Source organism: Cynocephalus volans, chromosome 2 (genome assembly GCF_027409185.1).
Source record: "Cynocephalus volans isolate mCynVol1 chromosome 2, mCynVol1.pri, whole genome shotgun sequence".
Taxonomy (NCBI): Eukaryota; Metazoa; Chordata; class Mammalia; order Dermoptera; family Cynocephalidae; genus Cynocephalus; species Cynocephalus volans.
In genome coordinates this window covers 70336512-70354762 of record NC_084461.1, presented here as the reverse complement: position 1 = coordinate 70354762, position 18251 = coordinate 70336512, and the positions used below count along the sequence as shown (strand labels likewise).

The 18251-nt window shown below is 33.0% G+C and overlaps 1 protein-coding gene across 2 annotated transcripts in view; it reads right to left on the bottom strand.

The window, feature by feature from the left end:
• Positions 1-18251, bottom strand: part of XRCC4 (X-ray repair cross complementing 4) — a 274482-nt gene that overhangs the window by 234185 nt on the left and 22046 nt on the right. For both annotated transcript variants that reach the window (XM_063086598.1, XM_063086599.1), the window contains exons 2-3: positions 9706-9854; positions 442-617 (exon numbers count right to left, since the gene is read on the bottom strand). In XM_063086598.1, coding sequence (XP_062942668.1) covers positions 442-617; positions 9706-9844 — 315 coding nt within the window. In that variant the 5' untranslated portion in view covers positions 9845-9854. The remainder of the gene's footprint in view (positions 1-441; positions 618-9705; positions 9855-18251) is intronic.

The following is an 18251-nucleotide window of genomic DNA, read 5'->3' as shown; positions in this document are numbered from 1 at the left end:
GTGAAATAAGCTGAGAGTGAGAGAGAAAGAGGGAGAGAGAAAAGACTACAACAATTCATTGAACTTTCAGAAGGAGAGAACAAACCTAAGATTACTGGAGATGGGGGGAGGGAGAGAGGAGGTTTGGAGAGGGACAGGTCAGGTAAAGGGCATCAAGAAAAATCACGATTTGTAATAATGAATATGCTAATAATAATTTTAAAAAAGAAAAAACAAACTAAATATATTTTCCAATACTTATTTTTCACAATTCATCAATATAAAGCTTTTAATGACTTTAACTTTGAAGCATTCTTACAACTTGGAAATCAAGTATTTTTCAAGCTTTTATTTCTGAGGTGTTCTGGGATTATTATGGTAATTACTTAAATATTACACATAATTCTTCAATAAGTGCTGTGACATTTTACCACATATAACATTATGGAAAGTTTTACTTACTGAAACATCTTTCAGATTTTTCTCGAAGGAGAAATGACAAGACTCCTTCAAAAAATTAAACTTGTATGCGTCAGCTGGTCCTGCTCCTGACACCAATGCTTTTCTCAGTTCATCAACATATTTCTCTTTTTCCATTGCCATGTCATCAGCTTCTTGGGAAATCTCTGATTCAGACACTATGGGAAACAATAAAAGTTTTAAAATGAAAAATAAATTTCTAAACATGAGAAAATTTTTGTTTACTTGCTACTACTAATTTACCACATGCAACAGAAATTCAAACAAAAAGTAAAATCAATCCTTACACCACACATTTTTAAGTCAAATTATACCTTTTAACTGAACTAACAATTTTTAAGCAATGCATTAATTTTGTCTCAAATCTCATCTGAAAAGCATTAGACTCCGGCCATTCTTTCTCTGACTACAGATGAAATACATGCATTGTAAATTATCACAGAAACTACCACTTTTTGTACCAGATCTTAGGTCATAGCCAGAAAGATTGTTTCCTGTAATGATTAATAAGTTCAGCATTTTACAACATGCTGCTGCCTTGCCTCAAAGAGCTATAGGTCTCTATATCTATAGGTTTATACTCACATGGGCAAAGTAAATTAAACTAAAAAGCAGTTCATTCTTTTCACTCATGTACCAACAATAGAAAATGTGAAGGAAAGGAGGTGATAAGGAAGGAATGGGAAAGGAACTAAAATGTATTGAGTGTCTGTCTCCTCAACACAGTACATCTGGCTTCTAATTCTTTCATTTAGGTAGCTAACCGATTGGATTAAAAAGCTAGAATCAACTATATGCTGTCTTCAAGAGACTCATCTCACCTGTAAAGATTTACACAGACTAATGGTGAAGGGATGGAAAAAGATATACCACACAAACAGAAACCAAAAATGAGCAAGAGTAGCTATTCTTATATAAGATAAAATAGACTTTAAAACAAAAACCATAAAAAGAGACAAAGAATGCCACTATATAATGACAAAGGGATCTATCCAGAAAGAAGAAATAACAATCATATTTATATATGCACCCAACACCAGAGCCCCAGTTATATAAAGCAAACACTATTAGACCTAAAGAAACAGATGTACTCCAATATGATAATAATAGACAACCTGAAGACCCCTCTCCCAGCACTGGATAGATCATCTACACAACAAATCAGTACAGAAGCACTGGATTTAAACTACACACTAGACCAATTGGAACTGGCAGATATCTACAGAACATTTCATCCAACAACTACAGAATATACGTTCTTCTCATCAGCACATGGAACATTCTCCAGGAAAGTCCACATTAGGTCACAAATCAAACCTCAAAAAATTTTAAAAATTGAAATCATTTCTAGTATCTTCTCAGACCACAACAGACTAAAACTAGAAAGCAATAACAAGCAAAATCATGGAAATTATACAAACACAAGAAATTAAACAATATGCTCCTGAACAACATATGGGTCCAAGAAGAAATTAAAGATGAAATCAAAAAATTTCTCAAAAGTAATGAAAGTAAAGACAATCATATCAAAACTTACGGGATGCTGCAAAAACAGTATTAAGAGGGAAGTTTATTGCAATAAATCAAAAGAATAGAAAGATTTCAAATAAAAAACCTAATGCACACCTCAAAGAACTAGAAAAACAAGAACATTCCAATCCCAAAATTAGTAAACAGAAAGAAATAATCAAGATCAGAGCAGAACTAAGTGAAATAGAGATCCCAAAAATGAAACAAAAGATCAATGAAACAAAAAGTTGTTTTTTTGAGAAGATAAACAAAATAGAGAAGCCATTAGGTAGGCTAACAGAAAAAAGAGGAGAAGACCCAAATAAAAATCAGAAATGAAAAAGGAGACATTACAACCAATACCACAGAAATACAAAGAATCATTAGAGACTATTATAAACAGCTATATGCCAACAAATTTGAAAACCTAGAGGAAATGGATAAATTTCTGGACACATACAAACCACCAAGACTGAACCAAGAAAATAAAGAAAACCTGAACAGACCAATAACAAGCAATGAGATTGAAGCAATAATCAGCAGTCTCCCAACAAAGAAAAGCCCAAGACCAGATGGCTTTACTGCTGAATTTTACCAAACCTTTAAGTACGAATTAATGCCACTTTTCTTCAAACAATTTCAAAAAATTGAAAGAGAGACCATTCTCCCAAACTCAATCTATGAAGCCAACATCATCCTGAAACCAACACCATACAAAGATAAAACAAAAAAAGAAAACTACAGGCCAATATCTGATGAACACAGACACAAAAATCCCCAACAAACTATTAGCAATCAGAATACAGCAATACATCAAAAAAATTATACACCATGATCAAGTGGGATTCATCCCAGGGATGCAAGGATGGTACAACATACACGAGACAATAAATGTGGTACACCACATCAACAAATTCAAGGACAAAAGCCATATTATTACCTCAATATATGCAGAAAAAGAATTTGACAAAATTGAACATCATTTATGATAAAGTCTCTCAGCAAATTAGGTGTAAAAGGAAAATATCTCAACACAATAAAAGCCATATGTGAGAAACCCACCACCAACATCATCCTAAATGGGGAAAAGCTTTCAGCTTTTTTTAAAGAACAGGAACAAGACAAGGATGCTCACTCTCACTAGTCCTATTTAACATAGTATTATAAGTACCAGCCAGAGCAATCAGGCAAGAGAAAGAAATAAAGGGCATCCAGATTGGAAAAGATGAAGTCAAACTGTCCCTGTTTGCAGAAGACATGTTCCAATATATAGAAAAACCAAAAGATTCTACCAAAAAACTCTTAGAGCTGATAAATGATTTCAATAAAATTGCAGGATACAAAATCAACACAGAAAATTCAACAGCATTTTAATATTCAAATAACAAATTAGCAGAAAAAGAAATCAAGAAAGCAAGCCCATTTACAATAGCCACCAAAAAATAAAATGCCTAGAAATCAATTTACCAAGGAGGTAAAAGATTTCTACAGTAATAACTACAAATCACTGCTGAAAGATATCAAAGTGGACACAAAAACATAAAAAGACATTCCATGCTCTTGAATTGTAAGAATTAACACTGTGATAATGTCCGTACTACCCAAAACAATCTACAGATTCAATGCAATCCTCATCACAATGCAAATGACATTCTTCACAGAAATAGAAAAGACAATTGTAACAGTCATATGGAACAACAAACAACAAAGACCCTGAATAGCCAAAACAATCTTGAGCAAAAAAAAAAAAAGCTACAGGCATTACATTACCTGACTTCAAATTACACTACAAAGCTATAGTAACCAAAACAGCATGGTACTGGCATATAAACTGACACTCAGACCAATGAAACAGAACAGAGAACCCTGAAATCAACCCACATACTTACAGCTAACTGATATTTGACAAAGGAAACTCATATTTGACAAGGAGTATATGTGGGAGAAAGGACTGCCTCTTCAATAAGTGGTGCTGGGAAAACTGGACATCCATATGTAGAAGAACAAAACTAGACCTATACCTCTCTCCATATATCAAAACCAACTCAAAATAGATTAAAGACATATATAAGACCCAAAACTATAAAACTCCTAAAAGTATGCATAGGGGAAAAACTTCAGGTAGTAGGACTGGCCAAAGAAAGACTTTATAAACAAGGTCCTAAAAGCACATGCGACAAAACTAAAAATACACAAATGGGATTATATCAGACTTAAAATCTTCTGCACAGCAAAATAGTTAATAGAGAAAAAAGACAACATACAGAATGGGAGAAAATATTCACACACTCTGTATCTGGCAATGGAGCTGAATAGGAATTTCTCAAAGGAAGATATACAAATGGCCAACAGACACATGAAAAAATGCTCAACATCACTAACCATCTGGGAAATGGAAATCAAAACCACATGGAGATATCACCTCAAGCCAGTTAGACTGGCCATTATTAAAAAGACAGCATAAGAAATGCTGGCAAGGATGCGGATAAAGGGGAACCCTCTTCTACTGTTGGTGGGACTGTAAAGTAGCATAGCCACTATGGAAAACAGTATGGAGGTCCCTCAGACAAGTACAGATAGAACTACCATATGATCCAGTAATTTCACTACTGGGTATATACCCAAAACAATGGAAATCATCATGTTGAAGGAATACCTGCACTCTCATGTTTATCACAGCTCTACTCACAATAGCCAGGAATGGAAACCAACCTAAATGTCCATTGATAGATGACTGGATAAGGAAAATGTGGCATATACACACAATGAAATACTACTCTGCCATAAAACGAATGAAATTCTGCCATTTGCTGCAACATGGAGGAACTTAGAGAAAATTATGTTAAGTGAAATAAGCCAAGTACAGAAAGAGAAATACCGCATGTTCTCACTCATACGTGGGAGCTGGAAAAAAAAAGAAAAAAGAAAGAAAGATAGATACAACAATCACAATAATTCCTTGAATGCTCTAAAGGAGAGAACAGAACTAACTGAGACCACCAGAGGTGGGAAAATGGGAGCTGTTTAGGGAGAAACTGGTATAGGGTCACAAAAAATGTTTATATCGTGTAATGATAAAAGGAAAAAAAAAAAAAAAGATAGCCTGAAAAGAGGATCTTGAATGTTATAACCACAAACAAATGATAAATGTTTAGGTGATAGATATGCTATTCTGATTAGGTTATTATAAAATATATTTATGTACTGAAACAACAAACTGTACCCCATAAATATATACAATGAAAAAAATAAACTAAAACAAATCTTAAAAAGCAAAAACAAAAAAACATAAAAAAGAAACTTTCATATAATTCCTCTTTATGAAGCAGATGTACAAGATGAACATCACTCTCAAATCTATCGACCTTTCAAACACCCTCTTAGCTCTTCTAAAAAACAAAAATAAGACAAATGCTCCCTATTTAAGAAATAATTTCATGTTTTGATTTGGATTATTTTTAAAAGCTATTAATACCTATGGAGAACAATTATTTTACAGATAAATGGGAAATAAATCTGTAGAAGTCATCTTTAATGCAGCTAAAAAACTTAAGGAAACAAAAGAAAATTGAGAATATCTATTGGTAAAGCATCTAGTTAAAAGTATTCTAAATTTCATTCAAGTGAAAAGGTACCTATCTGAAAATACTTAATAGAATTCATTCATTCATACAAAAATGATTAATGAGCATTTACTATGTGCCAGGCATTATTCTAGACACAAGGGATACAGCAGACAGACAAAAATGCCAGCCTTATGGAGCTCCCATTCAAGTGCTGACATGTTAGATAACGTTTCAGATATCCTCTCAGATATCATCTTAGAGATCCTCTTATGTTCCTCTGCTAGCACATTTTGTATGACATAAACAAAATATTCCATAAATGTAAAGTTAACTTAAATTCCTGGTTAAATTAGTGAGTATTGTGATTATTACGTAATATTTAATTTTTCAGAGAGACAAAACACGAAAGGAAATAATCTTTTTATTTATACTTCCCCTTTAAAAACAATGTTAAAAAAGTATTAGTTAAAAAAATTCACTTAACACACACACACACACACACACACACACAAACCGGGGGGGGGGGGGGGGGGGGGAAGAAGATATAACAACCACAATTATTTGAAGTTGATACAACAAGCAAACAGAAAGGACATTGTTGGGGGGGAGGGGGGGAGGGAGAAGGGAGGGAGGTTTTGGTGATGGGGAGCAATAATCAACTACAATGTATATCGACAAAATAAAATTTAAATAAATAAATAAAAATAGAGCTTAATTCTAAGAGAAAAAAAAATTCACTTAAATATTTCCTATAAAAGTGAATGTGAAAATCTGATTATTTAGAACTTCAATCCTAGAAAAACAACTTGGTCACTGTTTTGCATTTGGTGTTAGGAACATCTCCAAAAAGCAGTTACAAGCATTCAGTGTTCTAAAACTTCAGTGATCAAGAATAAAAGCATTGGAAATAATCAAATTCAGCAAGATTGCAGTTGAATCACATAATTAGGCATAAGGTAAGCAGGCCAATCTGACCAAAAAACAAGGAACTATTCTAAGACATAGGAGTCAAGAGAGCATCACCTTAACACTGTCTGTAAGTAGATGAAGGTGTAAGTAAAGAAAGAAAATTATTTCCTTTGTATGCCTATGTATAACTAACCAAAAGACTGCACACATCCTACACTTGTGTTGGAGCTCAGAAGACACATAGCCTTATTATCCCATTAGGAATCTTGATGGAATCCCATTACAAACCCATTTCACTATTTCTTTTATTAAAAATCCTTTTTCCACTTAACTCTGTCACATTATTTCCACAGAGGTCACCAAATATCTATGTTTAGGACAATTATATGTGAATCTAATTATTTGGTGATAACATAATTAATAAGCTTAATTTACTCTTCAACAAATTTCATACTCCAGAGATGAGCGATGTAAGTTTCTTACCACCAACTGCAATTCTAGTAAGTCACATAATAGTCATCAATCATTAACCCACTCTATTACCTATCCCTATGATATAATGTAATACTCTGTAATACTGACAGACCCCAATGATAATTAGACCCCCAAAACATTCATTAGATAAAACATTGCTAATGGAAAAGAAATCAGAGTTCAGTGTGTGGGAGATTAAAAGGAACCCCACATCCTTTTAACTTCACTCAAATGAAAAGAAAAAAAATTACCCAAATTGAAGGTTGCAGCAATCAAAATGTTGAACAAAAACAGGATGAGGTATAGGAAGGAAATTCATTTTCATGTTTCAATTATTTAATTGTTTCAATGTTCTTAATCATGTTATTGTCTATCTGTAAAGGACCAAATTACATTTATGTAATAAGCCTTAACTAAACATGGAAACAATGCTATAATATTTGGTTTCGTATTTTCTCCCTGAAAGTTAAACAAGAAAATAGAAATGAATAATGAAAGGCATTAAACATATGTGAGATTTTTAATTTTTTTAGATACCTCTAAAAATAAAATGGCCATATAGTACACTATAAAATATTGTTTGAAAGCTTATTCAATACAGGAATTCAAAATGTTAACAATTCACCAGGGAATACAGAAGTTTAATATCACATTTTTGTCACACTAAATTCCATTAACTAGAAAACAAATGGTAGAATATAAAGCTTTTATGATCAGTGACAACAAGAAATGAATATAACACTGGAGTTTTAATTCAAAAATATGCTAACACTAAAATAAACATTTTCTTTTTTCCTAACCAGTTTTATATACTTGAGACATTCTTCCAATCAAAAAATATTTATTATGTCCTAGGTACTGGTTTAGATTCTTATATAGAGTGCTTGACGAATCAAGTGCATCTCTTGTTCTCAATGGAGATTCATATTGTCTAGTGAAACAATAACTACATTAACAATATTAATAACAACTGCCAGCACATTTTGTGTGACATAAACAAAATATTCCATAAACGTAAAGTTAATCTAAATTTCTAGTTAAATTAAGAGTTAAGAGTGAATCAGAGTATTCTTTTTTCCCCCCCAATCCTTAATGATAAAAAATTTCAAACAACTTATTATTACTACTCTTTGCCTTGGTGAATTAGACTCACTGACTAGATTAGAATTTAACCTCTTTCTTTGATAATTAAGGCTCTTGAAGCACCTCAGGGTCATTTGTCTGATGATAACTGCTCATTATACAGAATATGCCATCTGCCAATCAGAAATATCTGAGTTATAAATACAATATTCCTTACATACAAGCAACCATTTCACCTAGGTAGGACCTGTCACCCCAGCTATTCTGTTGGAACTACTCTTCTCTCTCAGACAAACAGCATTAAACTATTGCCATGGTCTTTAGCTCTAGGAACTCTCTTCACCCTAAAAAGAGAACTATTGTCATCTGGGTGCACCTTCTCTGGCATACACAGAGCTAATCTGACAAATCTTCCTCCACTCCTGTACTGCAACAACCAACTAACAACTGATTTTACTTACACAGAAATTTATAGTTTAAATAGATACCATGATAAAGTATTGCAAACACTACCTTTGAAATTTCTTCATTTTACAATAATTTCTATGTCAACAGTCATTGTTCTCTGTCATAAAAGACAAACTTAAAAAAAAAAAACCTGCAAGTATAAATTCAGTTTGTTGTATAGCAAAACTTCTAGCATTCAAGAAACAAAATTTCACAATGTATTGTAATTATAAAGATGATATAATAATTATAGTAACAAATTTTAGAAAATATTTCAAAAGCTAACAGGAGATATAAATAGTATGTAAATTAGCATGAAAAAATTATTTTACCTAAAACATCATTCATAATATAACTCTAGAAATGACTACTGCATAATTATAGAATTATTCAAATTTTCCAGAAAATACCTCAGAAGAGTATTAAAACTTTGCTTTATGGGCCCACCCCGTGGCTCACTCGGGAGAGTGCGGCGCTGGGAGCGCAGAGGAGCTGGGAGTGCAGAGGCCGTGGGTTCGGATCCTATATAGGGATGGCCAGTGCGCTCACTGGCTGAGCGCTGTGCGGGCAAAACTTTGCTTTATGAGTAACGCATAATTCTAAATATTTTGACTTTATATCTGCCCTCTTCCATACAGGATTTGAGGGCCATTAGTATTTTTAAAAGATTATCACTAAAGATTAAAAAAATTAAAAGTATTTTATAAAATAATAGCAAAAATCCCACATATGGCTTTGAACACTGAATTATAAAGTTTTAGGCTATGGTTCTGTTTTGTTACAAGTGTAGTACGTGTTCATTGGAAAATAATTCAAATGTAAGTGTATGAAGTAAAAAGAAAACCACTACCGCCCCACATCCCCAAGACAACACAAACCCTTGATCCAGCCAACCCCCTTCCTCTGCCTCCCAATACTTCCCTGGGGTCTGGAGAAGAAATACATATAAAAGTACTATTTATGTTTTCTATAAAGAGATCATTTAAAAACTCTTAACAAGTCAAAGTACTAGGACTCAAATGGTAACCAGAATTTGCTGGGCACATGTTTATTTCTCTATTAATATTAATTATAAAAAATGGCATTAAACATTACAAATCTGTATATAAACTTGACAGCAATATCAAGTAAAAGTAATGCTAGTTTTACCCAATATCTATTGAAGAAACACCTTAATTTGAAGTGTTCGAAACACTGAGTACTGAATAACAACACATTATTTAAATTTTACTTTTAAAAATTTTGATTTTAATATTACCTGTCCCAGTCCACGCTGACTGACCATCAGTAAGTGTAATAACAAAACCAGATCCTAGTGTTATCTCCCAAGACACTTGTAGAAAATGAATTATATTGGGTTCAGAAGCAAGACAGATTCTGCTTACTTTTCTCTCCATTTCTGGTTACCTGTAAAGAAAAAATAAAATTAATATTTTCACAAGAAACTATAACTATCAAATAATAATGCTTTCTCTACTGGTCCTTCAGCTATACAGACACCAAGGAAATAAGAAAATAAGTAAAACAAAAAACTATAATAGAGTCAACCACTGAATTCAGTAAGTCATACTTTTATTCAATACTAATTCACAGTTTTTACAGATGAGAAAAGCAGAGGCCCATAAATAGCAAACGATTTGCTCAAGTAATGGAGCTGAATAAAAATTACCATCCCAGCCCTAAGAAGAGGAAATGTTGTCTTTTCTTTTCCCAAGAGTCAATAGCCTCTTTTTCTACAACCAAAGAAATGATAACAAGAACTTGTGTGAATGACCTGGGAGTGATCTCACAACTGGAATGTGACTGTAATTAGTGAGGATAAATTTGACCAAGTATCTTAGTCTCCATCTGGAGAAAGACTATGTGAAATGAAAAAGGAAAGTAAGCATAAATCATAAGAACATAAAATCTCAGAACCCAACAGTTGGGTACCCAGTTGGTAGTACCCAGTCATGCCTTCTCTAAGAAAAAGGTACCCGTGTTCAGTGACTCACTCTGTTCAATGAGACAGGAGCACCTTGTAATAGAGATGGGCCATATGAAATTATCACAGCCTGAAGCCAATAAACATTTTTTTTTTGCATTTTTGAATTGAAGTGTTATATGAAAAGTACATATATCAATAATACAACAGATGAATTTTACAAATGAACAAATCCACATAAGCAGTACCTAGATCAAAGAAGCAGAACATTTTCCATATCCACTCATCTGATGATGGGCATTTGGGCTGGTTCCAACTCTTGGCTATTGTAAAGAGTGCTGCGATGAACATTGGGGAACAGGTATACCTTCGACTTGATGATTTCCATTCCTCTGGGTATATTCCCAACAGTGGGATGGCTGGGTCATATGGTAGATCTATTTGCAATTGTTTAAGGAACCTCCATACCATTTTCCATAGAGGCTGTACCATTTTGCAGTCCCACCAACAATGTATGAGAGTTCCTTTTTCTCCGCAGCCTCGCCAGCATTTATCGTTCATAGTCTTTTGGATTTTAGCCATCCTAACTGGGGTTAGATGGTATCTCAATGTGGTTTTGATTTGCATTTCCCGGATGCTGAGTGATGTTGAGCATTTTTTCATATGTCTGTTGGCCATTTGGATATCTTCCTTAGAGAAATGCCTACTTAGCTCTTTTGCCCATTTTTTAATTGGGTTGCTTGTTTTCTTCTTGTAAAGTTGTTTGACTTCCTTATATATTCTGGATATTAATCCTTTGTCAGATGTATATTTTGCAAATATTTTCTCCCACTCTGTTGGTTGTCTTTTAACTCTTTTCATTGTTTCTTTTGGTACATCTACACAATGGAATACTACTCAGCTATAAAAACGAATAAAATACTGCCATTTGCAACAACATGGATGGACCTTGAGAGAATTATATTAAGTGAAACAAGTCAGGCACAGAAAGAGAAATACCACATGTTCTCACTTATTGGAGGGAGCTAAAAATTAATATATAAATTCACACACACACACACACACACACACACACAAACCGGGGGGGGGGGAGAAGACATAACAACCACAATTATTTGAAGTTGATACGACAAGCAAACAGAAAGGACATTGTTGGGGGGGAGGGGGGGAGGGAGAAGGGAGGGAGGTTTTGGTGATGGGGAGCAATAATCAGCTACAATGTATATCGACAAAATAAAATTAAAAAAAAAAAAAAAAAGCAGAACATTACCACCCCAGAACTCGTTCTCACAGTCCCTCCCTTACAGTCAGGACCTCCTGAAATAACCACTATCCTGTCTTCTAATAGAAATTAGTTTTGAATGTCTTTGTACTTTATGTATAAATATAATCATACAATATGTTCTATTTTATACCTGGCTTCTTTTATTCAACATTATGTTCAAGAGATCGATCTATGCGTCTTTTGGCTGTAGATAATTACCAGGACTCTGTAGTATTCCACTATATGGATATAATACAATTTATCCATTCTCCTAGAGATAGGCATTTGGGCACTTTCCAACTTTTGACTATTTCAAGTACTGCTGCCATAAACACTCTGGCAAGTATCTATGCATTTCTGTTTGGTATATAGCTACAAGAGGAATTTCTAGAGCAGAGGATATGCATATGTTCACTTTTAGTACTATACAGCCAATGGTTTTCTAAAAGGATTGTACCAATTTACAATTGGTGTATGAGAATTCTGATTACTCCTCATCCTTGCAAACATTTTCTATCCCTTTTGGTTTTAGCTATTTTGGTGGGTATGTAGTGGTATTACATTGTGTTTTTAATTCACATTTCCTTAATGAGTATTGGATGTTGAATCCTTTTCACATATTTATTGGACACATGAATAGCCAATAAATTTGTGGAGAGTCTGTTCAACCTTGCCAATGTTTTTATTCAGTTGTCTTTTTCTTATCGATGTTCCTACTTATTTGTCTTTGTCTTTATTTTCCTTCTGATGTCTTTATTTTGGATATGATTCCTTTTATAGGTATAAGAATTGTATCTGCTCTCATTCTGTTACCTTTTCACTGTCATATCTTTAGATGAAGGAAGTTTTGAATTTTAATGAAGTACAATATATCAAATTGTACTTGTGCAAGAAGTCTTGATAACTGATACTATATACCTCCCATCTTTGTTGTTCTTCGAGATTGCTTTGGTTAATCTTAGCCCTTTGTATTTCCATATTAATTTTAGAATCAGACTACCAATTTTTGCAAAAGCACCTACTGGTGTTTTGATAAAAAAATCTGTGGAGAGCAAATATCTTCCCAATATCGAGCCTTCAAATCAATAAGGATGTCTCAATTATTTAGGCCTTCTTTCTCACAATATTGTTTTCACTTTCAGAGTCCTGTACTTCTTTTGCTACATTTGTTTTTAAGTATTGGAAAGTAAATTTCTGAATGATCCAAATTAATCCCCTTACTCTGATTTCAGATTTACCGAATAATCTTCTGTTTATACTTAGTTCTGGCTATACACACATTTTACATAAACTACAAGAGAACAATGAACAAAAAAATTCTTTCTCTAATAAAAAACTTGCATATAGCAATAGGGATTTGCCTTTTCCATCTTGAATCTAAGATCTTGACAGAAAAATCTCAAGTCCTGAACAAAAAAGAAAAAAATTTTCATAGTAAAATTGGTATAAGTGAAAGACTACTTTGGTTGCTCGGACTAGTCCTGCTGCACCATCCTATAAAACACCTTTGAAGGCTGTATTTAATTGATATTTAAGCCAAATAATCATTGATAGCTAATTATCCCCAGTCCTGAAGAAGGCTGGCCTGATCTTAGGTCAGTAAAATCAACAGAACCTAGCCTGGAACTGTCAAAATCACATACTAAGTAGTTTAACTATTTACATAAAAGCACCATTAGTCAGACTCCATTAAAAATAATAAAAATAATTACCTTGCCAAAAATGTATTCAAAAACAGTTGGAAGCAGTATCTGTATTTTATAATAATGTGTTATATTTTTTTACTCCATACAATTACTTCATATGATATACAACAAAAGAATCAGAAGTACTCAATATAGTAGTGAAAGTTAGAAGTAGAAGGGAGTCAGATCTAAGACAATCAATCACCATCATCCATTTGCTAAATATTTTACAATTTCACAAGAACTGTATTACTTGAACAAACAACAGAAACCTACATAAAATAAAAATTCAAAAACCACTAACCTCACGCTCCCAAAAATCAATGTTCATTTGTCTATTTTCCTTCCATGCCCTTATCTACAGATACATGTAATGTTTACATAGGTCTTACCATAAAGATATTGCTTCATATTCCATCTTAGACATGTTAGATTACGTAGAAAAAGCCTTTTTTTCACACGGGTACAAAGTTTCATACGTAGCATTCTTAGTGACTAAATAGTAATCCATTGAGTGCTATAATTAACCATGAAGTATGTTGGTATACTTCAGCTCTTTAGTTTTCACCAGAACACTAAGAATATAGCAACTATTATTATCTCCATTGTATAAGTGAAAAAACAGAGGTGAAGTCTAATACCCAGTATCACACACCTAGTTAGTCGTGGTGCAAGGACTCAAATCCACTGCCTTCTCTTCTTACCACAGCACTTTGCCTGTTATTAGGAATGCAGAAATCTAGTAGGGCTGAAGTTAAGAAAAATGAGCTCTCCAAGAGAATGGTTTCTAAAGCTACCAAGTAAAGAAACATGGTTAGACCATGAAAGAGGTGTGAAGTGTGAAATTCTCCCTGTGATAAGCATTGCCAAATGAGACACTCTTAAGACTGTTCCAAACAAAACCAAGACTTTTGTTTCAAGTCCCCCATCAAATGGTAGTTAGCCAGACTCATACTCTATAATCATATGAGACATGTGGAAACAAACAGATCCAGTCATGATTCTGGATCAAGCCAGAAGAAAGAAATTTCCAACTATGATCTCCTATACCTTATTGCTTACAGACTGTAGGACATGTCTACCTGAAATTCCAAAAGTCTGTGCCTGTCTCAAAGTAGTATTTCACAAATACTTGCCCTTGGATTTATTTAAAATAATCTCAAATCTGTCACCTATGGATTTTAACCATTTTTCCTAGTAGTTTCAGTTGAGAACACACAAATTAAGTTTAACTCCTTTTACATACAGCAGACCTTCCCTCAAGACTATACACTTGCAGTTAATTGAAATATTTCTTATAATACATGATTTCTAATACCCACACCACTTTATTCTCTTCAGAATTTGCTCTAGTTAATCTCTGCCATTCAATGCATAGCCCACAGAGCCCAAACTGATACTCTAGTTGTGCTATAGACAATAAAAAGTAGACAAAGACTATATATCCCCTCATCATAAATAGTACACTTCTATAATTTCAAGGAAAATACCATATTTGATTTTTATTATTGTTTTTAATGGTAGTGAGAGTGACAGGGGTTGTGTCTGGGGTGGTGTTTTATTTCGTTTTTGACAGCTACATCATTCTGCAGACTCCTACTGAGTTTAATATCAACTAAACTTAAGTCTTTCCATATATGTATGTTGTTGCTAAGTCACATTTACTCCATTCTATGTTTGTAATTTTTGTTGTTTGATTTTTTTTTGCAGCGGTACAATTTCATATTTTATGTTTGGCTTATCAACTTTACACTGAATAGTGATTCTGTTCTTGTGATCCAACACATTTATATTATCTCCCTGACACTGTCATTTAAAAATTTGATAAACCTCTCTTCTAAGTATTCAAATCATTTATGAAAATGTTGAGCAGAACAAATCCAAGCACAGACTTCTATGACCTGCCATTAAAAACAAGCCTCTAGGAGACATCAATCATCAATACTATGTGGGCATATCACTTATATCTCTATCTAAGTCACTTGGTAAAACCTTAGCACTTCATTAAAGATACCCAAACTATAGAAGCTAACCAACAAAACTAGAGAAATGACATAAAAATTACAAATATGCAAAGAGAAAACATAAGTCAAAACCAGGAACAAGCACATAATTCAAAGATGAAAACTTATTATTCTTTAACCATACAGCATGAATCTCTTACTAGATGATACTAAAAACTCTAAAAGAATATTCTCTATTCTTTTATTTGTGGGAGAAGGGTGTAAAATTGCTTTAAATTTTTATGACCTATACATAATATGCTATAAAAATCTAAAAGTAAATTATTAATTGGTATTTCATTGATAACTAATTAATAATTTTACTACTAACAGCAAATTTATAAATTAGGAATTTTAATTTGCTTTCTCAATTTGAAACTATTATGGTATCACATATTTTTTCTCAATTTACAACTGAATACAAAAACAAAAACAACCCATTTGGTTAGCTCTTTACTATAAATCTCTATCTCCCAGGGTCAGGGTACGAAAATTAATTATACAGTACCAGAGCTGTACTCTCCTACATTAAAGGGCATAAGGAATCCAGAGAAAATCCCAGAATGAAAGGAAAAAAATGTAAAATTAAGGGTATAATACTGACCCCTCCAAATTGATAAATTAGGAGTAATTCTAATTTCTAACTAAACTTTACTCAGAAAACTATCTATTCTTCCCAATAAGAAACATTAAAAAAAATACTTGTAGCCCCATCAATTAAGCATGTTAAAAATTTTTAAACATTTAAATTTGTAACTTTTACATTATAATCATTAAAATTTTTAAAAAAAATATTTTTAGTCAAATTTTTTTCCCACAATGAGGTTCCCTTTGCCTAGGTAGATGTTCTTAGTTCTGAAATGTTTTATCCATTTGTGAATACTTTTTTTTAGATCAATTAGTCAATACATTTAACATGCAATAAATTACTCACATGTTCTGTAATCCTTAAATTTGAAAATTACTGGAAAATGTGTGTTATGGTTTTTCTATGTCAGTCATTGAAAAAGACATAGTTAAAGGTTTACGTAATTCTAATGAGCTCAAAACTCACAATTTGAGAGAGGGGGAAGTATAGGAACTACTTATGGAATGCTATATTTTGCCTTTATAGTATTTACATACAAATACATACAGATGCATACACACACCCATTTCTCCTTAAATGTGCCTTGAGAACCATGGCTCTTGTTAGCATTAACATAACTTTGTGGAAGGAAAATACCCCACTTAGAATTATTCTAAAACAGCAATTGGTTTCATTGCCTTTTTTAAAACCATATTTGAATCAAGTTACAAATTTCTAACTATAGAGACAAATTCATTTAAAATTCAATATTCCAGATGCCTGTCCGTGACTCACTGTACTTTCACAATAATATAAAGGGCTTTAATCTCAATAACATTAAGAAGATATTTGGGGATCAGATTAGTTTTAAAAATAACTTTTAATTATTCAAGTATTTTCCTATTTTCTGATTAATTCTAGGCACTTCTCACAAAAATAAAATGATTTTATTTAAAGATTCTATAAATTTAGTAAATTCAGATTTGAAACTTTGGATGCTACCTGTGAACCATATTTAAGCACTTATAATAATAACCCACATGACAACTCAGTACCTATAAGTATTTTGTGCCTAAGTAGCCTCAGAAATGTTTTCTTCGTATCAGGGAAGTCTTAATTTCCTGATAATAACAATTTGAACCAGTTTTGAAAGTACTTCATTCTTTTACTTTGAGGTCACCCTCTCATTAAATATCAAATACAAAAGATCTATGAATCAACTATAGAAACAAAAAATGATAAAGTGGAATGTCTTTTAAGACTCAGCAAATTGACAATCTTTGCTTTCACCAGCCTTGTAAATAGTCAGCCATAGTTTTCTGCCTCAAGACTACTTGAAGAAAGGGGGTGAAACCCTCTTCAGAGAGACTGATTGATTAGGGCTATAAGAAAGCCTGTGTTTTGTTTTTTAAGGGCACTAAAGGTCACACTAGTATCAGCACCTCTCCCAGCCAGAGCCACGGATCTAAGACAAGCCTGCAGGTGGAAACAGTTGAGTCCCACCCCAATTTGTACATAAGTAGCTTTATTGAGAGCTCAGAACAGTTGAGAATTGAGAAGCTTATCTTTGGTACTTTGTGTCTTTGATACTTGGCCACTCTCTTAGAAGAGAAATAAGTTGTTGGCTGGTATGCAATTGATGTGATCTATGGTCTGAACAAATACCATTCATAGCTGCTTCTGAATAAACAAGACGCTTTTTAAATTAGTTTACAAAGAATTTTGTATGCCCTTTTGGATGCTGATAAGAGACAGTGGAGAGAAGCCAACACTCTTAGGTCAGCTCAAGTTAGTTACAACACTCTATCATTGATAACACCATTTTTAACTTAAGCTTTTTTTTTTTTTTCCTTTATAGTAAATTATGGCTTCTTTTCAAGCTGCTTGGGTTGCAGGTGTTCAAACTTCTGCAGCTCTGCCAAGGAGTTGTACTTACAGAGCAGAAAAAGCCAAATTCATGTTTCTAATGAAGCAATTAACTTAAGAGCCCCCTTGTTGAGAAAAGTAGGCTGATACCTAAAGTGACTTCACAATGATTAGCACACAACACATGCTGCTAAGTCTGTAATTAGATTCCTGGTCACATTATTTTGTTTGACCTTATTTTTAAAAAAGGAGGAAAAGAAAGCAAATGTAAATTGGAAGCCAAAATTGTAGTGACAGATTTTTTAAAAGTCCTATCTCATTACAAAATTCAAGGACAAGAATAGATATTATTACTAAACAAAAAGGAAAGGTTTATGTAACAACCACTAGGCTACTTGATAAAACAAACATCACACAACAATTCAGGAAAACTAAGTGAAAAGAAAAGGACTATTTCTTATTGTTTAGTATTTTTTAAAGACATGTTTATCTTT